Genomic DNA, 24611 nt, shown 5'->3' with positions numbered 1-24611 from the left:
ATTAAGTAAACGCAAATGTGAAAACGTTCACCTGTTTATCTAAGAACCAAATGAATGATTATCTGCGAACTTGTTAATTTCTAACTTTGCTATTTTCTCACACATTTGAATTGATTTGTCCTGTAAAAACGGTACATACAATAGATAATTGTTCACATTTTAAATTTTTACTAAGGCACAAAATTTAATATTTTTCAGTGTAAGAAGCTACATATTACTTATGTTTTGTTAAGAGCTTTCGTTGTGCAAATCCAAATGGAAGCTGGAGTTACAGTAATGAAAGTGTTGACGGAACTATAAAATTCGATTGCGTTTGAAAACAGGCGTGAAAAACCGCTGTGAAAGAATTGATTAGTGTATACTAATTCAAACTAAAAGATAATTACCTGAGTTTCAATGAATAATGATTCAGGCTATGTGAAAAAGAAACTAAATATTTAGTTAGATTTCCCTGACAAGAAAGATTGACTGAAGTGAAATAATTATTTATAAAAAATAACGTAACTATTGTTTGAAACAACTTCAGACTACGACAGTAGGATAGATCTCTTCCTTTTTTTCTCCATAGATATAAGTTTTCATTTTTAGCTTGTCTTTGAAGAAGGCTTAAAGTTTACATGGCTTCTATTGAGTCCTTTGTACAACATTGGGCTTGGTTCCATAATTATGAAGGGGCACTATAATGACCCAGCCAGCCTTGACCTATTCTTACACCACTGTTGACTGAATGACAACACTTAATAATGATAGAATAACACTAATTAATTATGTTGTTGCTGTTGCCCAAACACTGTAAGGTTTCTAGCAGATCAAATGCTGCGGAAACCCATTCATTGTTAGGAACAGGTTTTGTCTACTCTTGAATAAGTTTGTTTAATGTCAGTTGTATGATAAACTTGAACGAGATTACAATATGAAACCAATCAAAATGTCAAAGTAAAAATGGACATATAGTGCGTAGATATTGACTGGAACTTACAATATAAAATTTTATAAATTTTGTGAAAATAAATATTAATGTCATAAAATAAGTTTGGGGACCAGAATGAAAAACTTCAGCATGTATAGTTGTCTCTAACTTCAATTTTGAAATCGAAAGACGACATTTCAGATGAACTACATATGTGTGAGAAACTGTGCCTTAGCTATATATACCTTATTTTCAAATTGTTCAAAGGTTTAAAACTGAAAGAGCTAAAAAATTTACTGAAATTATCAATTGTTATAAAACCTAGATAGAGCTGAAAATTGCTTCAGTATTTACAAATTAATAGGTTGGTAAAAGACAGCCATTACTTTTTGTGCCCAGACATACATTAGAATTTTTCTTCAATTTAGCGTTTCTTTTTTAGAAATCATGCGTCTATTGATTGATTACACACAGTTTCCGTCTATCAAGTTACGTAATCACTGAATCTGCGCAAAGGTAACTTCCAAAGGTTTCTGCCTAATTGAAAAACTTAAGTATACAAACAAATGAAATAATGTTTATGTAGCATTCGAAATTTCAGAACACATCTTCCTTCTGTAATATGTTTTAGCCTTGTATTGTATATATTGTTTGCACATATCTATGTATATTTTGTAAGAAGAATATATTTCGAACGAATGTAATACAAAAGTAAAAGAATAGCTTTTTTTCTCAACATAATGTATCGTAGTCTCAACATCAGTCTCAGTAGTTCGCAGTGTCGATGTTTATTCTCCCTTAGATATATTAGTGATATCAGTTAATTTTCATCGTCCTTACAACAGAAGGGCAATTCTGCAGTGTTTCTACTACAGTCCTCATATAGAACCAGTTATTACTTGATTTCTTATAAAATCCTGGTCTGTAGTTTGTGCCGTTGACTGGTCTATATCGACCCTGGGTCTTCCTCCACCATCAAAGCTGGAAAGTCACCATATGACCTATAATTGTGTCGGTGCGACGTTAAACCCAACAAAAACAAAAAAAAAAATGAGAGCGAATCAATTTTAGGTACTCTTGGAACAAGTAACAGTTTTTCATATCTAACCAAGAACACATCAACAGTATCAGAAGGAAATTTTAGAGAATTTTAACAAAAATACTCTTATCTGCAAATCGAATAAATGTTTCCATCAATCAGGATTATGTTTTACTTAGGTTTGTTAAATCTTATTTAGGTTAAGATGAACATTAAAATAGCAGACGTTTCGAAATACCTGATTCATTGGAATTTTTAAAAATACATCTAATGTATCGTTGTAAATAACGGATAAAACGACCAATAAAAAGGGATATACTTGTAAGTGAGATAAAATAGCGATTTGTATTTAAATTAGGGCTCAATTTGTGCATGCTTATCATATAAACACACAGGCGTTTTCGGCTAACATTGTTTTGCTTAAATTTTGAGGTGGTTGGCATTCAGTTGGTTACAAGACTGCTTTTTAGTAAAATACTGACTCCCATGCATTAGTCATTGTTTCACACTCAAGAAAAAGTATGTAATCGTTCAAAAATAAGTTGAATGAATTCCATTTAGTTTATAACATGAACATGAGGGAATCAAAGATGAGCCTTCTAAAATAGCACTTAAGTCTTTGAAAACTTTAGGTAACCAAACACTGTGTAAATGAGAGAACGATAAGCCATGCATTTCGTATTACACTTTGCCATTAGCGTCGATTCAAGATCTAACTGATTTTGTCGGTAATAGGTAAAGAGTCTTTACTAAAGACAAGCAAACTTATGGTAAAAGTACTTTTCCAGATTGAATTTATAAAACTTGTTAACGATAAAGTGCTCGGCATAGCCCTGTATTTTTATTGTTTTATTCAACTCGTTTACTAAATTTTATTATAAATGACACTCTTGTAAGATCCCGATTGTATGTAAACTAATGTAGCAAAGTAAAAGCATATCAGCAATTATCGTGAGAGTAAAAAATGTTTCTTATCCGGGTCCTCAATAATCGAATGGTTTAGTTGAATAACAGCTTATTTGGGATATAGAATTTTTTTCTCAAGTGAAGAAATCATCCAGCTGGCTTACGGAAAATCAGCGGTTCTACCAGAGTGCCTGCTTATGCCTGAAATAAGGCTGGTAGAGTCACCTAGGATCATCTTCCACTAGCAAAAGCAGGATGGTCGCCATATGACACGCAGTCATATAGGTGTGATGTTAATCCTAACAAAAATACAAGGAAAAAGGGAAAATCTTATTCTTACACATGCAGTTAAACAATTAATTTCTTTGAAATGATGCGACGAGGTCTTATTAGTACACTATGAGTCTTTTAATATCTGCAGTGACATACTTACGTACAAGGGACGAGATTTTTTTTAATTTAAAAATGGTATTACCCTAACACCTAAGACGTTTCCAAACAGACACTGTTCCAAACCTGTAATACTTGACCTGGTATTAAAAATGCAGATAATGAACACTTTAAATCCTCATTTCAGTATAAGATTATCCATTTCAAAGCATTCTTATCGTTTAACTAATGTGTTTAAATGTTACCTTGGTCGTATTATCTCCTACTGCTTTTCAGAATTTTTTTTGTGCTGAATTTACTCCATATGTTTTGTTAGTGGGTCTTATGTCATGATTGGTAGATAAACTGCATTTGTTGTTGTTATTTAATGAGTTGTCCTTGACACTTGTTTGAACTGTAATTTAGTATTGAAACTCAGTTTCCTTTGTCTTTGGATTCTCAATTGTTGACAATTTTCGACACGATCATGACACATTTTTTTTTTAATTCATAGTCTAAGAGGAAAACAACCGAAAATACATTATCATTTATGCCCTTTTTCGAAACACTGTATTTACTATGCGTTATATGTACAAAAGTATAATTTACATAGTATTTTAATACATTATATTTGCTAGAGGAAAATAACAACGTTCATGGACATATTTAAGATTCCAGATTATATATTAAGTCTTTTTTGTTGCTCAAACGGACAATAACGGTTTACCTAACTATACCCAAAATTCCTAGGTCCTCAAACCACTAAAGCATAGTTCAGTCAACGTATTCAAGAGGGCAGGGTCTGTAGTCGGGGAGTCTTTTTTTGTTAAGATTTGTTTTGTTTTTTTTTGTTGGAAATTTGGAAATAGATACTGATGTTATTTTGCGTGTCTGTTCATATACACATTTCTCCTGCTTCAGTTTGATGCAAGTTTGGTTCCTATTCAGTCCAGCGCAACATAAATTTCAAATGTTACTTTTTAGTGGGCAAGGCAAGAGAAAAGTAGTAAACCGATCTTCTTTTAGCTGTACTCTGAAGCAGACGAGAAAACTTAAACAGCTTCGCAATTAGCTTATAGATTTTATTCAGTACTGAAAATTTTATACACTGTAAAGAAAAATGGAACCAAGTTATGATTTTAAAAATAGGTTGGTTTTCTTTCTCCGGCGGCTATCAGTAACTCTCTATCACCACTACTGTATATATTCTTGAGGTTTCTATGTAAAAGCAGATGAAACATTTAAGTTCCAACTCGTTCTAGAATAAGATGTACCATTTGATATGTTATAATGAAATTTTATATACGATAAGAGTTCCAAATTTGTCATCCGCAAAACGGTATTAAAGTTTTAAAATAAGTAGATCCCGTATCACCGTAAAACTGGTAAGTTTCGGTAAGTAGAAACATGTTCATTTTCTCACCCTCATTATTGCCAATTCCTCTCCTTAATCAATCACATTTTTAAGTCATATGTCAGATAAATCAATTAAATTGCAATTTAATTCAGTGACAGTTGGAACTTTTGCTATCTTTTCTAAAAGAAAAAGGACAGAATGTATAATCAATAAGGCATTTGCATCTACGATGCCGTAATAAAGAACTTGACTGCTTGTCAATATATGAATCACTGTCATTTATTTCAATGGCATATTTTCATTGGGTGCCACCGGAACACGTTTTGTTTATCACAAATATACACTAAGACGGAATTTCTAAAGAATTTTAACAAAAAACAGATGCATCTACAAATCGAAATAATTCACTAAAATTACAGCGTCTCTCAAAGGCATACCAGATTAGCATTTCACATCAATCAATTCACAAAACACTGGAATGATTGCAAGGATCCTAAAAATATAAAACGTAACGACATGAACAACCATTAAAAATTCATCTTGAAAAATGTAAGCGCTTGAAAATGAGAAAGTAACGCAATTTTTATTTAAATATCTGCTCAATTTGCGTACAATTGCCGTAAAACCGCATGGATTTGCAAATAATATCTGGTGTAGATACCTTATATAATTGTTAACTGCTTTAACAAAAACTTCGGTCAAAAAAGGTGCCATATGTTGTTTTCTGAAGCTCAGTCAAACCTATATTCTAAATATAAAGAATTATAGCTAGCATTTTTTCTGAGTTTGGTCAGTTTACGTACAAACAGTTACGAAGCATATACAAGGGGAATTATTTTAAAGGTGTTTTTAACTCTATAACGAAAATGTACAAGAATTGAAAAATTATCGCTACTGCTTGCTTTTTACCAATACTTAGTATGTCAATATCATTGTATTTGAAAAGACCTAGATGACAAAGGACGTAGCTGCCATTCTTAGCAGATGACGAATACCTCATCGTGACATTTTTGTTATAAATAAAGTTATACCTATCCGATGTCCAAAACTGCCGCCACTTTTTTAGAAAGATAAATCTCTTATCAGTCTAAACATTTATTATTCTTTTTTATGTTAAAGGGAACATATGGATAACACACTTTTCTAAATTTGAATTCCTAGAAGTAATTGCGTTGAACCCGGATTTCTAGCCTGGAAGGTGTTCGATCGGCTCCCTTCTCGTCTTTTTTGTAGGCTGCTTAATATGGTATAAAAATCACATGATCAAACCTGTCTTGTCAGGCTAATGCTTTCCACAAAGAGTATACTTGTATCTGTTATGAAAGACGATGTATTAAAATATTTTTGCATTTCGCACTGTGTTGCAAATTTTAAACAACTTTTACCGTGCCGTTTTTTGTAAATTTTGTATAATTTATGGTATTTCCTCAAGCTAAAGTAGAGACAAATTTCAATCTGATGGCCACTATCTAAAACGTTTGCAGAGAATTATAAAACACAAAATAGAATTGTAAATAACATTTTTTCTAGGGTGCCTCAAGGAAACAGATTTAATGAGACAGAATTCTAACTCCAACATTGAAAAATTAAGGTCGAATCATGTGGGTCTGTTTTGAATTTTGCTCACTTAATTCAAAAATAACCTTGGGGCAGAAGTAAAACCTACTTGCATTTCTTCCACAATATGTAATCTAAAGAATGAAGGCAAAATAAAAAACTTTTACCGCACGTAACTTAGTATTTTTAAAGATGTCTAACTCTACCCCTCCAGATTTAGAGATAAATTCACTTTAAACAGCAAGAAATCGCTTATAAAATGAAAATTTTCCACTTTTGTACAATACATCCATAATAAGTCTTGAAAGACTTAAAAACTTACTAGGAAAAAAGGAAAATATGAAGAAGAAAAAATTTGGTCCCACTGGGGCTTGAACCTACGCTCCTCTGAAAATTGCGGTCAAAGTAGGTTTATGGTAGGAATTGAATACTCTTTAAAAAGGAGGTATTCTATTACGGGTCCAATACCTTAAGAATTGTACTGGTATTACGTTCGGCGGGGAATGTACATTTCAAAACCGTTTTAAGGAAATTAGATTATTCGTTTCAAAGCATTTTTATCTCTTAACTATGTGTTTTAATGTTACTTTAAGTAAGTGTATCTCTAACTGCGTTTTAATCTAATTGCTTGAATTGACTCGAGATGTACTGTTTAACACTTAAGACTGTGTGAACGAATCTCCACGGCTTTCTGTAAACTGGTTTCAATAATTGCTGTATCGTTAAATTGCTGTGTGTGTTTCATGGTTCTTTGAAATGAATTCTTTGATAACCATTCTTCTACTGTTTTCTCAATTTAAAGTCGTTTATTTTTATTCTAGCATAAATAACATAAAACTGCTGTTCTTGTCACTTTGCGTGTATGTGTATGTGTGTGTGGTGGGGGGGCGGGGTCTTTAAACAGTTTTAACAAGAGAGAACACGTGTGTTGACAGAGAGAACCCCGCGGTCACGGGCTGTTATACCACCTTTTTATATCTATGCGTTCCGTGGCAAAGCGTATACGTATCACGGCCTCGAAATGGATAATGAATTTAAATGAGCCGCGCCATGAGAAAACCAACGTAGTGGGTTTGCGACAAGCATGGATCCAGACCAGCCTGTGCTTCCGTGAAGTCTGGAAGTCTGGTTCGCTGTCAAAACCTAATGGCAACTGAGAAACTTTTAGCGAACAGCTTGGATCCTGACCAGACTGTGCGGATGCGCAGGCTGGTCTGGATCCATGCTGGTCGCAATCCCACTATGTTGGTTTTCTCATGGTGCGGCTCAAATGGAAATGACGCCAACGTGAAAATAAATATCTCAGATATTCCGGCGCATTTCATGGAAATCTAAGGATGTTGAGGTAGAATTTATTGATTTATTGGTGTTTTTTTTTTTTGTCGTTTTATGCTAGCATAGCGTTAGGATTCTGCAGACAAAAGAAAAAAAAGTTAGAAAAAAAAGAAAACACACGTAATCCCTACTATACAGTATATTACAATAGTTGGTGAATCAGAGTTGGTGACGAATTCATTTCATCGCTCGCAGTAGGGCTAGGGCTCTTGCATTCTCAGGATCCGACAGTTTATGGGATAACTTTGTAATTTTGAGCTCTAGGAATCTAGGGATTTCGCGATGCGATCTGCAGATCTTACAATTCGGGAATCTTGCAACATAGAGATGGGCAACTTTGTGTTGTACATTCAGAGATAACCGTATGTGGTTTTCATACCTGGAACTGGGGTAGTCCTCGTACTGTACATGCCTTTGCAACTTAAACGTACCTTCGTTTCATTGCAGACACTTCAGTATGGACACAGCAGTCAATATACACGCAGCAATATCTTGTAAATTAGGGCCTCCAATCTGAAATGTTCACGAATAAAACAATAAAGTTTTTTTTTTCATGTAATTGTTTCAATAATAGCCTACCATTTTTTTTTATTTTCAGACGAATATGTTCAAATGAATGCACAAAGTGGGCGCCAAAAGAATGTTGGGATGGTTATTTAAAAAGGTAAGAATTTATGAACGATGCTATTTCTATATTTGAAGCAAATAATAGAAATAAGTTAGTTCATCACATAGCAGTTAGAAATGTTTATGAAGGACAGTGTTTCAGTGTAAATATCCGCAGGAAATTGAAAATTAAAAATTATAAGTCAATGTAGAAAAAATCCGACACACATTTCTACCTGAATGGCTTAGACCTTTGCATTTCTTTTATTTAGAAACTAATTTCATGTGTACATGTTTCTGTAATTTCATTTTCACACGGTAGGTTACCGTGTTTATTGTCTGGGTTCAAAATTGATCGTCCCACTTTAGACCAGACATCCATTGATTAATTGTTAATTACGTTTTATTCTTTTACGAAATCTGTATTAACTCTTTTCAAATGAGCAAAACAAAAAGGATAAATTTACAAATGTTCGCCGAAGATAATTTGAAGTTTTCGTCTTCGGCTATTTCATTGCTCTGTGCCTCCTTTTTCTTGTTTCTTTCTTTAGTATTTATTTTAGCTCTTCAGAAATAACACAATCTATCAATGTTCTTGTGTATTTATTTACAGTTATTTACAAAATATTTTTTACATTTAAACTGCCTGTGTTTCCATATGAATTAATTTCTTTAGCTTTTGTCTGAGCGATCTCATTTTTTGTTCTCGTTTTTCGCTATGTCGGTCTTTAATTTTAGCGCTTTGAGCAACACATTTCTTCATTTTCTTGTTTACCTTCTTTAATGTGTTCGGAAATTGCTACAAGGGTAAAGGTAAAGGTTAATTTTATTTAACGTCGCTTTGTGAAACAATGAACATAAGCTCTCTAGAGCTTTTAAGCGACCCTATTTCAGAACCGTTAAAACCAATTACCCCCACCCCCGCGCAATTTGCTGGTGCCCATTCACAGCACAGCTGGGTCAACTGAGGCAATCGTGATAAAGTGCTTTGCCCAAGGACACACCGCCAGGAATCAAACCCGGGGCCTTCACCTCCGTAGCGAAGCGTCTTAGCCCTCTTGACCAATGCGTCCACAAAATATGTCTTTGTTTTCTTGTTTATGTTTTTACTAATGTTTTGCATATTTAGCCATTGTTTCATGTCTATTCCTTTACTATTAAATAACGTTTAAGCTTCTTTTGTTTTATATCTCTTTTATTTATTTCTTTACTAATGTTTAACCTATTTAGCTATTACTCCACGTCTCACTTTTCTTGTTATTTTCTTTGACATTTTTACAACTTACTTCTCCTCTTGTTCTCTTTCTATACATTGCGTGCCAATTTATTCTCAGACGCATACTAAATGCAACATTGTTATGATTTTCTGTCTTTTAACATGTTCTTGAGTTATCACTTTTCGGTTTATAGTTTCATTTCACTGTAACCATATATTGAGATTTTACTTCTGTTTCGTTTTCAGAAAAGTATGGCGAATGGTTTGCGAAAACCAACAAATAAAATGTTGCCCGGGGTATGAGGGTCCGCAATGTGAAAAAGGTAATTTTTACACCTGTATTTTCTATAATTTATTGAAAATGAAACAATACTTTATCAAAAGACAAATGCATGTTAAACATCAATGAAAATAAAGACTATAAATCAGCTATAGGTCTCCTGGAAGAATCAACGAGAGAAAGCTTCCTGCGAACATTTAGCACAGCTAATATAGCCCAGGCCACATATCGCAAAGCACGTCAACCACAAAAAGAAACTGCAGTAGAAAATAAAGCAGACAAGTGTTACTAGATATATTTTGGTTATAAAAATATATAAAACATGACGGAAGAGGTTAGGGTGGAAAAGGGTGTGTTTGCAAAAAGGGAGGAGAGTAACACCACTAACAAATGAGAATGCATTCATTATAAATAAAACGATAAGGACTAGAACTTGCTGAAAATAGAGTACCTGGCATACTCGTGTTGGCCACCAATGATGATACGAAATACAGCTTTATTTGTTCAATACTGAATGTATGTTACGGTTAAAAAATATTTTAAACCTCACTTGGTGACACTTGCAAAAGGAGAAACATTTCCGAAAATTTATTAGCCCCACTTTTTGTAAATGCAAGGAGTCTTCTAGCCTAAAAAATTGTTTCAACAACGAAAGCACAATTATTAAATGATTGATTCTAATTATAATTTTCGTATATTCTATTTGTCTGTCATTTTTATATAAACTAATATATATTATATTTTAGCATTGTATATTATATGAAATAACAATCAAATACATATTTGAAAATTATATAGTTAACATAGATAATACGAGTATTATGAATAGTATCTGTGAATTGGCAAATAACTAGTACTATTAGGTTATTTAACATTGTTCTGTACAATACGGAGATATATTTGGACGAGTACCCAGCTGAGAAAACCATATTGGACGAGCCGCTAGGCGAGTTCAATATGGTTTTCTCAGCTGGGTACGAGTCCAAATATATCTCGTATTGTACAGTTCAATGTTAAATAACCTTTTTATTCTATATCTATTTTATCTTACTATAATAATAGTTTAAATTAAAAATGTTTCACTGAATATTGTATTCCTGCCTTTTCTAGTTTTTCCCAGCTTGGTATGAGTGCAAATATATATTATACAGAACAATGTTAGACCTTAAATAACCTTTTTATTCTATATTTATTTCACTTCATACGTAATTTACGTAATTCATTGAATGTTGTTTTTTCTGCGTATCATCATTAAACAAAGTATATAGTGCAACCTCCCTACAACAGCCATTTGGCGATTTGGGTGGTAATAATACTTGGCTGACATATTATGCCCACAAACATTGTCAGCAAGTTTGGTGAAGATCGGGTGAAAACTGTTCGACTTAAAAGAGCGGACAAGGCTAAGTTCCCCTTTTTTCGAGTAATTCAAGGACTACCATCAAAAGAGTGCCTGGTACACTTTGGCTGGTTATCGAAATTGGCCGAGATGTAATGCCCACAAACATTGTCAGCAAGTTTGGTGAAGATCAGACGAAAACTGAATTATAGAGCAGACATGTTTTGGATGCTGACCGCCCGTCCGCTGCCATTCATAATCTGCTCCATTTTGTTTCTTAACCGTTAAATAAAAACTGCCGAGGTAGCTATTCAGACAGTCAGGGCTGATACCAATTTCTAGGTTTCGTCCGGAACGGCTTCTTTTAGCGACTTTTCAAATATTCCAACATATGATGATCCTTTTAACTGTATTTTTAAGTTTTTGATTATTAACGAACGTTTTAATATCTAAATCAGATAGCATTGCTTTCCCTTGAATCGTTTTTGTGTGTTGTAAACAAAAAAACAAACTCAAAATAAATCCAGATTTCAAGACGCATAATCAAACTCTATACATAGAGTGCCTACTTCATCCAATTTACATTCGGAATATTTTCACGCGTTCCGGGCTTTATCGTATGTTTAACATGGGACTGTTGAACCGTCCAAATACAGAAAATACAGGATTTTTTGTACGCGCGTGCGTCCAAATACAGAAAATACAGGATTTTTGTACGCACGTGCATCCAAATACAGTAATATATTGTACGGTCACGTGTTGCAAATGAACGTTCGCAATTGGATAGATAAAATAGGTATAGGATAACAGAGTGTATAAACTGAAGAAAAAATTGTAATTTCATATATTTTTAGACTTGCTGCGAAGTTTCTTGACTGTTTCTAGTGTACATAACATTCTATTTTATTTCATTTCAGAATGCTTTAACTGTGATCGAATAAACGGTTTTGAAAGAAGATTTATTGAAATTTACGGAAAAGTGAGTATGTGTACACTGTGAACTTTAAGGAAAATAAATAAAAAAAAAAAAAGCGGAAAACAATCACGACATCTGAAGACCTGTATAGATAAACAAATGAAAACAGATGAGAATATATTTCAACACCTCCTAGTTTTATCATCTTTTATCCTCCAAAGTTTCATCCTGCGCTGGTAAACGGTATAGGCTAAATTTCATCACGTTCGACCTAGAATTTACCTTCTCTCAACACTGTTTGATCTTAGACTGATAAGCTAAGAAGTTTAAAAGTGTCAGATGATAAAATTTAAAGAGCTGAGTTTGAGATTTTCAGTTTGTTTATTTTTTTTAAAGAATGTTAAAAGAGGTTCGTTTGAGATATTTAATTTATCCTCTTTCAAAGAACGATAGAAGGCACATGGTTGTTTTCTAAACCATGGTTCATCACACGTATTTCTTTTATCTCGCATACATAACAATATGACCAATAATGACTCGTATTTATTTCGCCGATTTAGAATGTTAAAATCAAATAAAGCACGCTATAAATATAAAGATACGCATTATGTGGCCTTTTTAAAAAAGGCTACAGTCTGCCCCGTGTTCACAAAACATTTTTCGGTCTCAGCTGAGTTTGAGTTTGAAATTTTAATATCAATTTTACTAAAACTTCAATATTAAATTCCAAATGAGACTAACCATCAATACTGAATAGCCACTTGAAAGCAGATATTAACTTAAAATGTAGTTTAAAACACACTATTTAGATATAAATGAGAAATAAAGTTTCATTATCAAACTCAGCTGAGACTGAAAATGTTTTGTGAACACGGGGCTGAAGAACACAAAGTTTGATGAAAACGACGTCAAATTTTTAAACGTTTAATGGGGTGTCCTTTAAAAAAATCGCTTTATATATACATTTCTTTTGCTTAAAATATTAATTTATATCTAATTTTAGTAGTGAAAGAAGACGAAAAAGACCCTATTTTTATTTACACCGCAGCAATTTGAAGTTTTATCCAAAGCCGCCAAAAGTCTAACAACCCCACCCCGTATCTAACTAAAACCAAATCCGATAATGCAAAAATGGCGATAAAACCAAATCTTCTAATGCAAAAATGGCGGTAAAACCAAATCTTCTAATGCGAAAATGGCGGTAAAACCAAATCTGCTAATGCAAAAATGGCGGTAAAACCAAATCTGCTAATGCAAAAATGGCGGTAAAACCAAATCTTCTAATGCAAAAATGGCGATAAAACCAAAGCGCATATTTTCAATACAGCCTTAACACCGGAAACCGCACATCAGCTTATCAGTAAGCAACCCAATTTCTGAAGTTTGCCATTGTTATCGAAGATATAATGAAAACTGCATTATTTTCATGATTATCAGTGAGAGAACACATAACGTGTCTTGATAACTGTTCGGTATATATTACTGTTTTAGTATCACAGTTTTGGCGAGAAGCTGAATTACATTAATTTAAAAAAAGAATTATGTTATGCGAAGAAATTGCCGAAGAATAAAATCAAAATTCATTTGCGCATATACATACTATTTATCACCACACACAGTTATCTTCTTAACTTGTTTGAGATTTGATTGCATATCAAGTTCATGTTTTGTACAGTTTATTTTTTATCAGCCTTGAAAATGATGGGGTCTCTACGAATATCATGTAACGGTAAGATATACAATCAGTGTTTTCTGAGAAATTCTTCCGAAGATAACATACAATGATGTATGTTTCCGTTTATATTATCTGTTTCTAAATTTTTATATGTGTATGTTTTTAGAAAAATAAATGGCAGAAGTGGATTGTACTATAAAATTTCGTATATTTCAGATAAAAACCTTAGAAAACACGTGCACAAACCAGACTGTAATTATAAATGGAAGTACCAATAATGGTAACACAGGTGATAAAATAACCCAAAACTGCACGTGTCCGGCTGGACCACGGGGCCCAAGAGGACCAGTAGGACCCCCAGGAATTCCGGGCAGGCAAGGGTTCCAGGGACCCCAGGGACCAGCTGGCGATCCAGGGCGTCCCGGTCTTCCCGGGACACAGGGGTTAGATGGGCTAACTGGAGCTACCGGTCCGAGAGGTTTAATTGGACTTCCGGGTACTACAGGAGAAAGGGGCCCTAAGGGCGAACCAGGTTTACCCGGAAGAAATGGCAGAAACGGCCAGAAAGGTGAACCTGGCCTAAATGGTCTGAATGGACCTGAGGGTCCGCCAGGTTCCCCTGGTTTACCCGGTACTGCGAGTGCAAAGGGTGAACCAGGTCCGCCAGGCTTGCCAGGGCGCGAAGGTCGACCAGGGTTACGAGGAGAGCCAGGTCGAACCGGACAAAAGGGACTTCCGGGTTTTGATGGACAGCCAGGACGAAATGGAGTAAAAGGAGAACAAGGAGTACCCGGTTTACGTGGCGAAAACGGTCGAACAGGTCTGCCGGGACCAAAAGGTGAACGTGGTACTCGAGGACCCGAGGGACCTATTGGTCCGCCCGGGTATGATGGAAGGCCAGGCGAAAAGGGAGCTCCTGGACTACCTGGTACTGATGGGCGCCCTGGTGATATTACAAAAGGTAAATAAACATATACATTGTCATATCTAAACGGACTGTTTGATATTTCTTCTAAATAGCCTCCGACAACATGAATCTTGTTCTGTAACGTACCAATTATTTCGAAAATAAATTATCTGTCAAAAGTCAGTTTTAATACAATTAAAAATTTGGAATAGAACACAACCGACTTTAGATGTAAAGCTACATCAGTTTATCTTTAAAATCCTCGTCTCTGAAACTACAAGTGCCAGTCGTTATTCACGCATAATTATAGAACATTATTGGCACTTCATATCTGTATTTTGCAATCTTGACTGTTTCCATTATTTCTTATCTGTTTTCTTTTCTAAATTTATCTTTCAGTGGAAGAGAGCAGAATTATCCAGGAAATGCAGAACACTATACAGGTAGGTTGCCCGGTAAAAGTACTATTTGTTCCATTTTTTTCTTTGATAAAGTTGTTTTCCTTGATTTCTCTTTAAAGATTTATGCATTATTAGGTTTTCAGGAGTTCTACAGCGGAGAAATTGCGCGACTTTGAGTGGCAGGGGCCAGTTTCGTATTGTTGCCCGGGTACGTTTTTTTAATAAAAGGGATAAATGTATTTTAAAGACCTTTATATTCAACTAGTTAAGTCGGTTGAAATGGAATTGGTCATCCAGATTCAGCTCAAATTTGCGGAAAATGTAAACGGTTATGAGACACTTTTCTTCCCACCAGTATTTTTGTCTTTGTCACATGCTTTAAAAAATATATACACGTTTTAGGTCAGTCATTTGCAGATAATTCGATACAGGTCGCGCAAGATGTGCATTCTGGGCCATTTTGTCTCCAAATTTAGTGTCCTGAAACCGGAGTTTACTCGTTTTTATCATAGAAACAACGGAATCCACAGGCTGAAAATGTCACATGATGAATTGCTAAGTATATGCAATACATTCGCTCAACACTTCCCTAGCATTTCTCAAAACTGGATATTTTATCAACGCAGATTTGTGGAATCTTCAAATTTACTGTCCTTTGCCCCCATAAGGAGTGTAGTGTTATTCTGCTTAAGAATGAGAGCATATTTCTCAATGCAAAACTAATAATCTTTGTTTTACATACGTATCTAGACATATTAATATTGTCTAAAGAGTATAGACTGAATGAAGTTGGCAATACTAACGTAAATGAAAAAATAACCCAACGACACATATTGAAATGACGTAATGCTTCCGATATTGAACTGAGACGTCAAAATAAATCATAATTGACGTTGCCGTTTCAACTGTACACAACTAAACGAGAGAAAAAACGATTTTGATAAAATAGAGTTGCAATAACGGAACCTGTATTCGTCACTGATGGATTTTACCGTGTCTGGAACCCACGAGGCGCTTGCGACGAGTGTGATCCGGTCCGTCAAAAAGAGCCGAATGTATCATTGTTGATCAAGGCAAGCCTACTGTTATAAATAATGACCCTTATATTTTTAGCTGATTATATTTTATGTTTATGTATTGTATAAATTATGTTGTCACCACAGAATCTCGTCACACGACTAGAAACAACCACACGAGAGGTTGAAAAGCTGAGGGTCACCTGTGACAGAGTCGTGGGTAAGTAATGTTTTCATGACTTAAAATCTGGAACTTCGTGAAAAAACCGTATACAATAAGCCGTATTTTCAGATTTATGCAAACAGGAGCTTCATTAAACTATCGTATACGATAAGTCGTATTTTCAGTTTTGTATGACTAGGAGCTTCGCAAAACTACCGTACTTAATATATCGTATTTTCAGTTTTATACAATCAGGAGGTTTATGAAACTATCGTATACGATAAGCCGTATTTTCAGTTTTAAACAACCAGGACTTCGTGAAACTATCGTATGAGATGAGTCGTATTTTCAGTTTTATGCAATCAGGAGCTTCGTGATACTACTGTATAATTATGTTTATCCATCGTTTTAGTTGTACAAAACCAGGAGCCGCGGCTTGCATGAGAATGCAGGATCGTTTCCGATATCCTTTATTTCAGAAGTTTTTTTAACAAATAGATAGAAAAAAAATCGTGATTTTTGTAAGCACTGTATCTTTATAATCTATGCTGGGCAATGTGCATAGGGTGTGTAAATGTTCGATAAAATATTTTATTACATAGTTGCCTTGATGTGTAATGTTTTCTTTTCTGAAAATTGAAGCTTGTCGCTTCAATTGCACGGCGGACAGTTTTAGGTGTAGCTGTGGAATGTGCATACCTCAGAAGTTCCGATGTGACGGCTTCCCTCAATGTCCAGACGGATCAGATGAGATAGAAAGTGATTGTGGTATGCATATTTGTTCTTTACCCGTTGTGCCACTGAAAAATCATAACAATATGCCTAACCTACGAGAAGGAAAAAACATTTAAGCCGTAAATGGTCAATCTTGGGACCCGTATAGAGATAATATGAATATTAAACTACTGTACTGACCTGGGTTTGTATCACATCGAGTTACTTCTCTTACAGTTTTGTAGGACAAGAGTGATACTAAAAGTAAATACTTGACGAGACGTGATACAAAATGTCCAGTTTACCAATCTACAAACAGATAGTCCGTCAAACCCGACTAGCGTGATACAGCTTCAGAAAATACCATAAGATGTTTATTAACTTTTTTGTAATTGCTATCATGGAAATCCCGGGAAATGAAAGTAGTCCGTCAAACGATTATACGGGCTTAGAAAATAATACAAGATGTTATTTGATAAATACTGCCTTTTGAAAGCACAAGGTATAGGTAGGTAATAAAATTTTGTTACCGTCAGTAACTTTGGCGATAATTTTTGTCTCGGAAGAATACTACAGTTTTTCTGTTAAGTTTTAAAGCCTTCTTAAGAAATATAGCATTTATTTCCAGATATCTAAAAAATATTTTGTTGTTGTTTTTGAACGACCTGGAGGCCAGTCCCTTTAACTAAAGTATGCGCTGTATGTACCCGATGTCTTTCTGTATATACATAAGTATCATGAGGAAAGCATATCGTAAAGAGTTTTCTTTTTGTTCTTGATTTAGTGGTGGTCTGATATTAGTTTTTGAAAGAATAATTTACCTTCTTTCATGTCTATCTCAGCATCACTCATGCTTAAAACTTGTGATTATATAGGTGAAGTTATTCAAAGAAGTAATTTTAAAGCAGCTGAAAATTTTAAACTTTTGTGTAAAACAGAGAATTGGGCAATTTGTAGGCTAATTGTGCAGTTGTTAAAATTCGATTCATCTGCAAACATTCGTTCTGCTTTTCTAAGAACATTTGCCATGGCCTGAACTTGAAGTAATAATCAAAACCTCAGAAAGAATGAGAATGCATTTTTTTATAAACACTTTTGTTTACAGGTTATATTCGCTCGTTTCGAATGTTTTTGTCCGTTCGTTCTGTACCACTGAAAACAAATCTATTTTTTCCTCCTCTATTTGATAGGCTGATGAATTGCTCTGAAATTCTATATTTCAGATTACATCTGCTCAGCTGCTGAATTCAAGTGTGAATCATCAGGTTTCTGTATACCTCTAAAGGAAAAATGTAATGGTGTTCCAAACTGTGCCGACGGATCCGACGAAAGTAGCAAATATTGTGAAAGTAAGTACGGAAGTGAGTTTTTACTAATTTTGCTGAGCTTCACCATGTTCACTTTACGCTCATTTCACGAAAAGTTTAAGTTATTTAGCAGAGAGTAGAAATAGTGTAAGAGTGAACATTGCAACATTGCATACTAATAAGAATATTTTGTATTTAATCAGAAGAAATGCAGTTTTTTTTATATTTTTTCTGTAGATTTTAAAAAGTAGTAAAAATGATAAACTAATTTCATTAGTTGAAGAAGTCACTAACATAAGTAAAAGAACTAAAACAATCAAAGTGAATGTTTACCTTGAAATCCTTCAGACATTAATTTTGGCAGATTGGTGGACAAGATATTCTTGACAAACCATGTAAAGTAGCCTAATAGTAAATTTCATTGAATATCCTTTCGAAAATTTGATAGGTCGAACATTTACCCTTGAATTTTCTCTACCGGTAAAAGAAAATAACACGAAAAATGCATTTTGCCTATAAAATAAAAAAAAAAATAAAAAATAAAAAAAATTAAAACAATTAGATAAATAACTAAATAACTAAATAAAAAATCAAGATCTGTTTAGAATTCAAAACTTCTTACTACCCCCTTTGGAGACTGTAAAAAGTTTTGAGATTCTCCTGGAAGATAGAATTCGACCCGCTGAACACACTATTCCTCCGCCATGTTATCAGAAAATTTTGCTGCAAGAATGAGCATTTCCTGTGTGTATACCAGAAAGTCACGTGGCATTGCTATTGTCTATATATGAATGTCAAATATTAAAACATGTCTATTTTGTTGTTTAGCAATAAACTGTAACGAGGGAAATGTCCCGTGCAGGGATGGAACAAAATGTGTTGCACGAGAAGAAAGATGTGACGGAAAGGAAGATTGCCCAGACGGAAGTGACGAAGAAAACTGTGGTACGTAATATGAACGAGAATTTCGTGCTTAATACCATTAATACACATAGTCAAGTAATATGTAAAAAGCACATATGGTAGTTTCTAAATCTCAAAGTAAAATGTGCATGTAGACATACTCTTACATCTTGGAGAAGGCCAGTACAGTATGGGTGTGGGTTAAGACAGAATATATTATGTTTTAAAGAAAAAATAATACAGTTCACCGATCATAAAGGAACTTTTGCATGTACTATGTTTTTTTGAACTGCCATTTTACATTGTCACGTTATAAACGAATACAAATTATAGAATATGTTGAGTGATTTCGTTAACACTAACTATACTTTCTAAAGTTAAAAGTACAGCTATTTCTTTGTTTAGTCCGTATATTTTGTAAATCTCAATGTTAAGGCCATGTACGTTTTATGATTTGTAATATGTATTAATTATATAGAATTTGTTTAAAAATGCACAAGCGCACATTGGATTATTTAACGTGAAGTATGTTACATTTTGTGCTATTACATGTAACGTAGGTTACATTATCGTTTATGTACAGGTGTGTTTCATTAATTTCGGTACTTGATGAATATTGCAAAACATATAAAATTTTGATTACTGTCTATATCGTTAACTTTCGTTCGCTGTCACCATATACTTATGCTGTATTTTGCCACATGGGTCTATGACCTTCTGGTTTATATGAAATAAAATCTTGTAATATTGTTATCTTTAAAGATTTTGACGTTCATGTAATAAAACGGATCTATTCAAAATAGATTAAAATGGAGAAAACCAACTTTAAACAGTATAAAATGTCGTTTTAGACATATCTCAAATTAAACCTACAATGTTGCGCGAAATAATTCATTTTTTTCCATGTAATTTAAGAGACTGGGTTAATGTTTACTTCTAAAACTTGTAACTTGAATTAATAGAATTTTCTTCTAAACACTGCCAAATGATTACCCAACTTTTGAAATGCGCCTGTACATAACGCTTAGATAAGTCTGTACCGTATCGATATTCATGTGTTGGACCGTCGGTAGTAACTGGCAGATTGTTTTGATATTTTGCACCATTGCATTCATAGCTTCAATGGTAGTGTACAAACAAAGGTTGAATTTTACACTAAATAGCTAGATATATCATCATTTGATAGACAAGCATCTCTACAATTTTCATTTTGGAAGAGAGATGTGTATTAATTTTTATGATTTAAAAGTGTGTAATATAAATACAAGAAATATAACATCAGTAACTACTACGGTTTTCGACGAACACTGGTGTACTACGTTATGTATTTAGTGTTCTGTTTTATGTCTTGTATATTTTTGTTTTAACAGATATGGGTAAGCGGTTCAGCTGAAACCCTTTTTCATATGTACATTGTAATTAACTCTAACTTTGCTAGTATCTTAGCCTGCTTAGAACTTTTGAGTTTCTGTATAGAGCTTTGTCTTTGCATTTGTATTTTTGGGGGATGGAGGTGGGTTGCTGGGGGATGGGGGAGGATGAATTTAGTTACTTTTTGTTCGCGATAATATTTGTTTCCTTTATGAGATTCAGATTTTTGGTTTATAGATTTAAGCTGAATAATTCTCTTATTTACTGTTCATATATTTATGAAATAAAAGTAATACAAAGCTAAAACAATAATAGTAGAAATGATACAAATAGAAAAAAAGAAAATATGGACGATCTCTTACCATTTACTTCGAGCTCATGACCATTAGCCATTCTTAACCTTTACTCTGCTAAATTTCTAAAATGGACTGGTCCATTATTCAGTTCGGCCAGTACCACTTATTATTCAAAGGGATGTTCACTGAAAATCAACTGACTGAATAGCGAACAGTGCTTACCATGCATGCGTCCGTGCAGGCTGATCTTGATCTGCACGGTCGCAAAGGCAAAACCAGTTGACACCAGCAGGGTAAATGTTAAATGTTCTGACATTTGGTATATGCATCATTCTCCTTTTCTCGAGGTAAAGAACGTGTTAGAGCAAATTAGCGCTGCAAATACCATTTTCTTCAAATGGTTCTATACTTTGGCAAGAACTTATTCTTTCTGTTGACCTTCAAGACGGTCAGAAATGATTAAATACCTTTATTAAATTATATATATTATAAATTATTTTACGTGTCTGCAGTTCTACAATGCTTATTGACTTTGTTCGCATGTTTTTTATAGTTGATATATGAGCCGTGCCTTGAGAAAATCAACATAGTGGGTTTGCGACCAGCATGGATCCAGACCAGCCTGCGCATCCGCGCAGTCTGGTCAACATCCATGCTGTTCGCTTTCAAAGCCTAATGGAATTAGAGAAACTAATAGCGAACAGCATGGATCCTGACCAGACTGCGCGGATGCGCAGGCTGGTCTGGATCCATGTTGGTCGCACACCCACTATATTGGTTTTCCCATGGCACGGCTCATATTTTTATCACTCTGTTGTATTATGCTGCTTCAAAATCTTGTCTTACTGAAAACGACGTCAAGGCCAAACCTCCTTCTATTCAGTTTACAATGCCTATATCACCATATGACCATGGTGTGCATAAATTGATTTAAACATCTTATAACTTGAAAATGTAGCATGTGAGTAATTAACATAGGATCTGCATGTAATCTGCATCACCTTTATCTTACTGCTTCTATGCTTGTTTAATAAGCTGAATGGCATCATGTAACGGAGGAAATATGTGTAACAAGGTTACATATATCCTATACAAGCGATATTCCAAAATAAAAGAAATATACATTAAAGTCCCTGAAAATTTCTGTTTAATTTCCGTCAAATGCTTTCTGAGATACCCGATGGTTTTATTGAGATACTAAATTTCGAAGATGTCACAGGTGACAATAGGTGACAATAGGATTTTTGAATAAAATAGAATAGCATAGACAGATAATATAAAGTAGAGTAGTCAATTTTTGTTTCTTTTCCGATTTTACTTTCCGACTATAAATTGTTTAGTAATCATTATTTTGTGTACATGATTTGTCCAATCAGTTAAATGACTATTAAAAATACCCAAAGCTAGCTTACGGAATATTCCTTTGTCAAAAGTCTACTACAGGATATCAGAAATACATTTTAAGCCTTGATATTGAACTTCAAAATTCAGAATATTTCTAATTCTACAAAAATCTGTTAATTTGTACATGGTTCTCACACGACTACGAAAAATTAAAAAAAAAGGATAATTAACATTTTCATAGTATTTTTCCGTACTGGTACTTTTTTTCATTTTCTCTTAATTTTTCAAAAAAATACATTGACAGGTCGAACGGAAAAGATATTTAGATAAAAATACTATCCATTTTCGCATGTCATTTCTTTAATAGAAATAACTCATATTGTATGCATGTTGCTGTATAACAGATAGCATCTACCCAAGTGCAAAGCGACAATAATTCAGTACTTTTGAAGTCATGTAATTTAAGTACATGACTGCAGTTGTTCTCGACTCTTTTTGACAGACCAACAAATTCAAGAAAAGGTTACAAAGGTCGACTTCTCATATGACACCAGTACTGGTTTTTCCAGGAAGCGGACTGGAGAGTGGTTCCAATAAGCTTGAAGCTTTCACCACAATCGAGCTAAAACAAATTGGTATAAACTAATAAAAAGGTCGAGAACCAATAATGACAGTCAGCGTGTACATATTCTTGAGCAATTCGGCATGCTTCGGGTATAGCTTATTGCGCTTATGGATTTCCGTAAAAACCGGAAAATGCCGAAGTCTTGTTCAGAGAATTAGTAATTTGTCGATTGTTATTTCAAGTTTAGCGTTCAGTGCTGCGAATTTCATCTAGAATAAAATTTCACTATGTGCGTATACTTTATAATGTGTATCAGAATAATTTACCTTTACTTCTTATGCCATACTATCAGTATTTAAGCGGAATAATTTTTGACACCTGTCATTTCCTAACGAACTATTTAAATTGTATTTCTGATAAAACTTCAGTAAGTCATGGTTATATTTGTTACAAGAAGACTTTAGAAAAATGTTTTAAACAACACATTTGTATATTTCAATTTCATTTGCTGTATATAAGGAACTAAAATGTTCATTCGATATAACCTTAAGTTTGAATTTGAACTCAGCAATGAATGTATTGATCAAGACAAACTTTCTATATATTTATGCATAGACAGACTCAATTTGAAAACGAGAACAAGTTTTGTTTATCTTTTGATGCGAAGGCGCAAATGTTGTTACATTTAATTAGTTTGTAACGTCCGTAACGCTCGCTTAGTTAGTCTCTTTGCGAAAGCGAAATACACTGTTGTCTGACATTGCCTTACATTGTTTTAAATGTATATATGTATATTTTCAGTTTGCCGCAGGGACCAGTTTGAGTGTGCTTCTGGGGGTCAGTGTATAGCTAAGTCCAATGTTTGTAACAGTATACCAGAGTGTGCTGATGGAAGTGACGAATCTCAGGATCAATGTAGAAAAGGTGAAGCAGTAACTAGTAACATAGGTCCTCTACGTCCGCACAACAGTTTTGGTGTTGTTTAAATTTTGAATTTTTGCACCAAGTAGACAATATCTCTTTAGAGAATGTATATACATGGTCTCTGTGAAGTTAGCAGAATAGCAGAATAACACCAGCAAAAAGAGTTTTAGGCTAATGTTAATTGTGCGAGGTAATATGCGAGTCGTGAAATATATAAAGTTATTCTTTTAACTGACAAAAATGGTTTTCTAACAAATTATAATGGTAACATGTTTACCGCAAAAATAGTCTTAGTCTAATTCTAATTGTCATAAAGATGCGAGGTAAAATGAAAAAATGTTATTCTGCTATTCTGCAGGAGTTATTCTGCTTATCTGCTATTCTTCTGGAGTTATTCTGCTATTCTACTGGAGTTATTCTGATATTCTACTGGAATTATTCTACTGGAATTATTCTACTATTCTGTTATTCTGCTTGAGTTATTCTGCTACTCTGCTATTCTTCTAGAGTTATTCTGTTATTCTTCTAGCTTAAACTAATGTTAATTGTGCTAGGTAAAATGCGAGACATATAATGTTTAAAGTCGGTCTTAAAGTTGTTCTTTTAACTGACAAAAATGATTTTCTAACAACTTATGGTTACATGTTTTCCGCAAAAAATGTCTTAGGCTAATTTTAATCGTCATACAGATGAGAGGTAAAATGAAAAAAAAAGTTATTTTGCTATTCTGCTATTCTGCTGGAGTTATTCTGCTATTCTGTTATTCTGCAGGAGTTATTCTGCTATTCTGTTATTCTGCTGGAGTTACTGCTATCTGCTATTCTGCTGATTATCTGCTATCTGCTGCAGAGTTATTCTGCTATTCTGTATCTGCTGATTATTCTGCTATTCTGCTTCTGTGGAGTTAATTCTGTTATTCTCGGTTATTCTGCTAGTTATTCTGCTAGTTTTCTGCTATTCTGTATTCTGCTGGAGTTATTCTGCTTTTCTGTATTTTTGCTGGAGTTATTCTGTATTCTGTTATTCTGCTGGAATTATTCCATTATTCTGCTATTCTGCTGGAGTTACTCTGCTGTTCTGCTAGAGTTATTCTGTTATTCTTCTAGCTTAAACTAATGTTAATTGTGCGAGGTAATATGCGAGACGTATAATGTTTAAAGTCAGTCTTAAAATTGTTCTTCTAACTGACGAAAAT

The 24611-nt window shown here is 34.0% G+C and overlaps 1 protein-coding gene across 12 annotated transcripts in view; it reads left to right on the top strand.

Moving 5' to 3' along the window:
• Positions 1 to 24611, top strand: part of LOC123535289 (acetylcholinesterase collagenic tail peptide-like) — a 135786-nt gene that overhangs the window by 100557 nt on the left and 10618 nt on the right. For all 12 annotated transcript variants that reach the window (XM_053520026.1, XM_053520028.1, XM_053520030.1 and 9 more), the window contains 10 exons: positions 8072 to 8137; positions 9542 to 9618; positions 11832 to 11893; positions 13722 to 14466; positions 14812 to 14855; positions 15977 to 16049; positions 16635 to 16760; positions 17930 to 18055; positions 18842 to 18958; positions 23294 to 23416. In XM_053520026.1, coding sequence (XP_053376001.1) covers positions 8072 to 8137; positions 9542 to 9618; positions 11832 to 11893; positions 13722 to 14466; positions 14812 to 14855; positions 15977 to 16049; positions 16635 to 16760; positions 17930 to 18055; positions 18842 to 18958; positions 23294 to 23416 — 1559 coding nt within the window. The remainder of the gene's footprint in view (positions 1 to 8071; positions 8138 to 9541; positions 9619 to 11831; positions 11894 to 13721; positions 14467 to 14811; positions 14856 to 15976; positions 16050 to 16634; positions 16761 to 17929; positions 18056 to 18841; positions 18959 to 23293; positions 23417 to 24611) is intronic.

This window comes from Mercenaria mercenaria, chromosome 12 (assembly GCF_021730395.1).
Source record: "Mercenaria mercenaria strain notata chromosome 12, MADL_Memer_1, whole genome shotgun sequence".
NCBI classification, from domain to species: domain Eukaryota; kingdom Metazoa; phylum Mollusca; class Bivalvia; order Venerida; family Veneridae; genus Mercenaria; species Mercenaria mercenaria.
The sequence above is the reverse complement of the archived record's forward strand: the minus strand, read 5'-3'. Positions and strand labels throughout refer to the sequence as shown.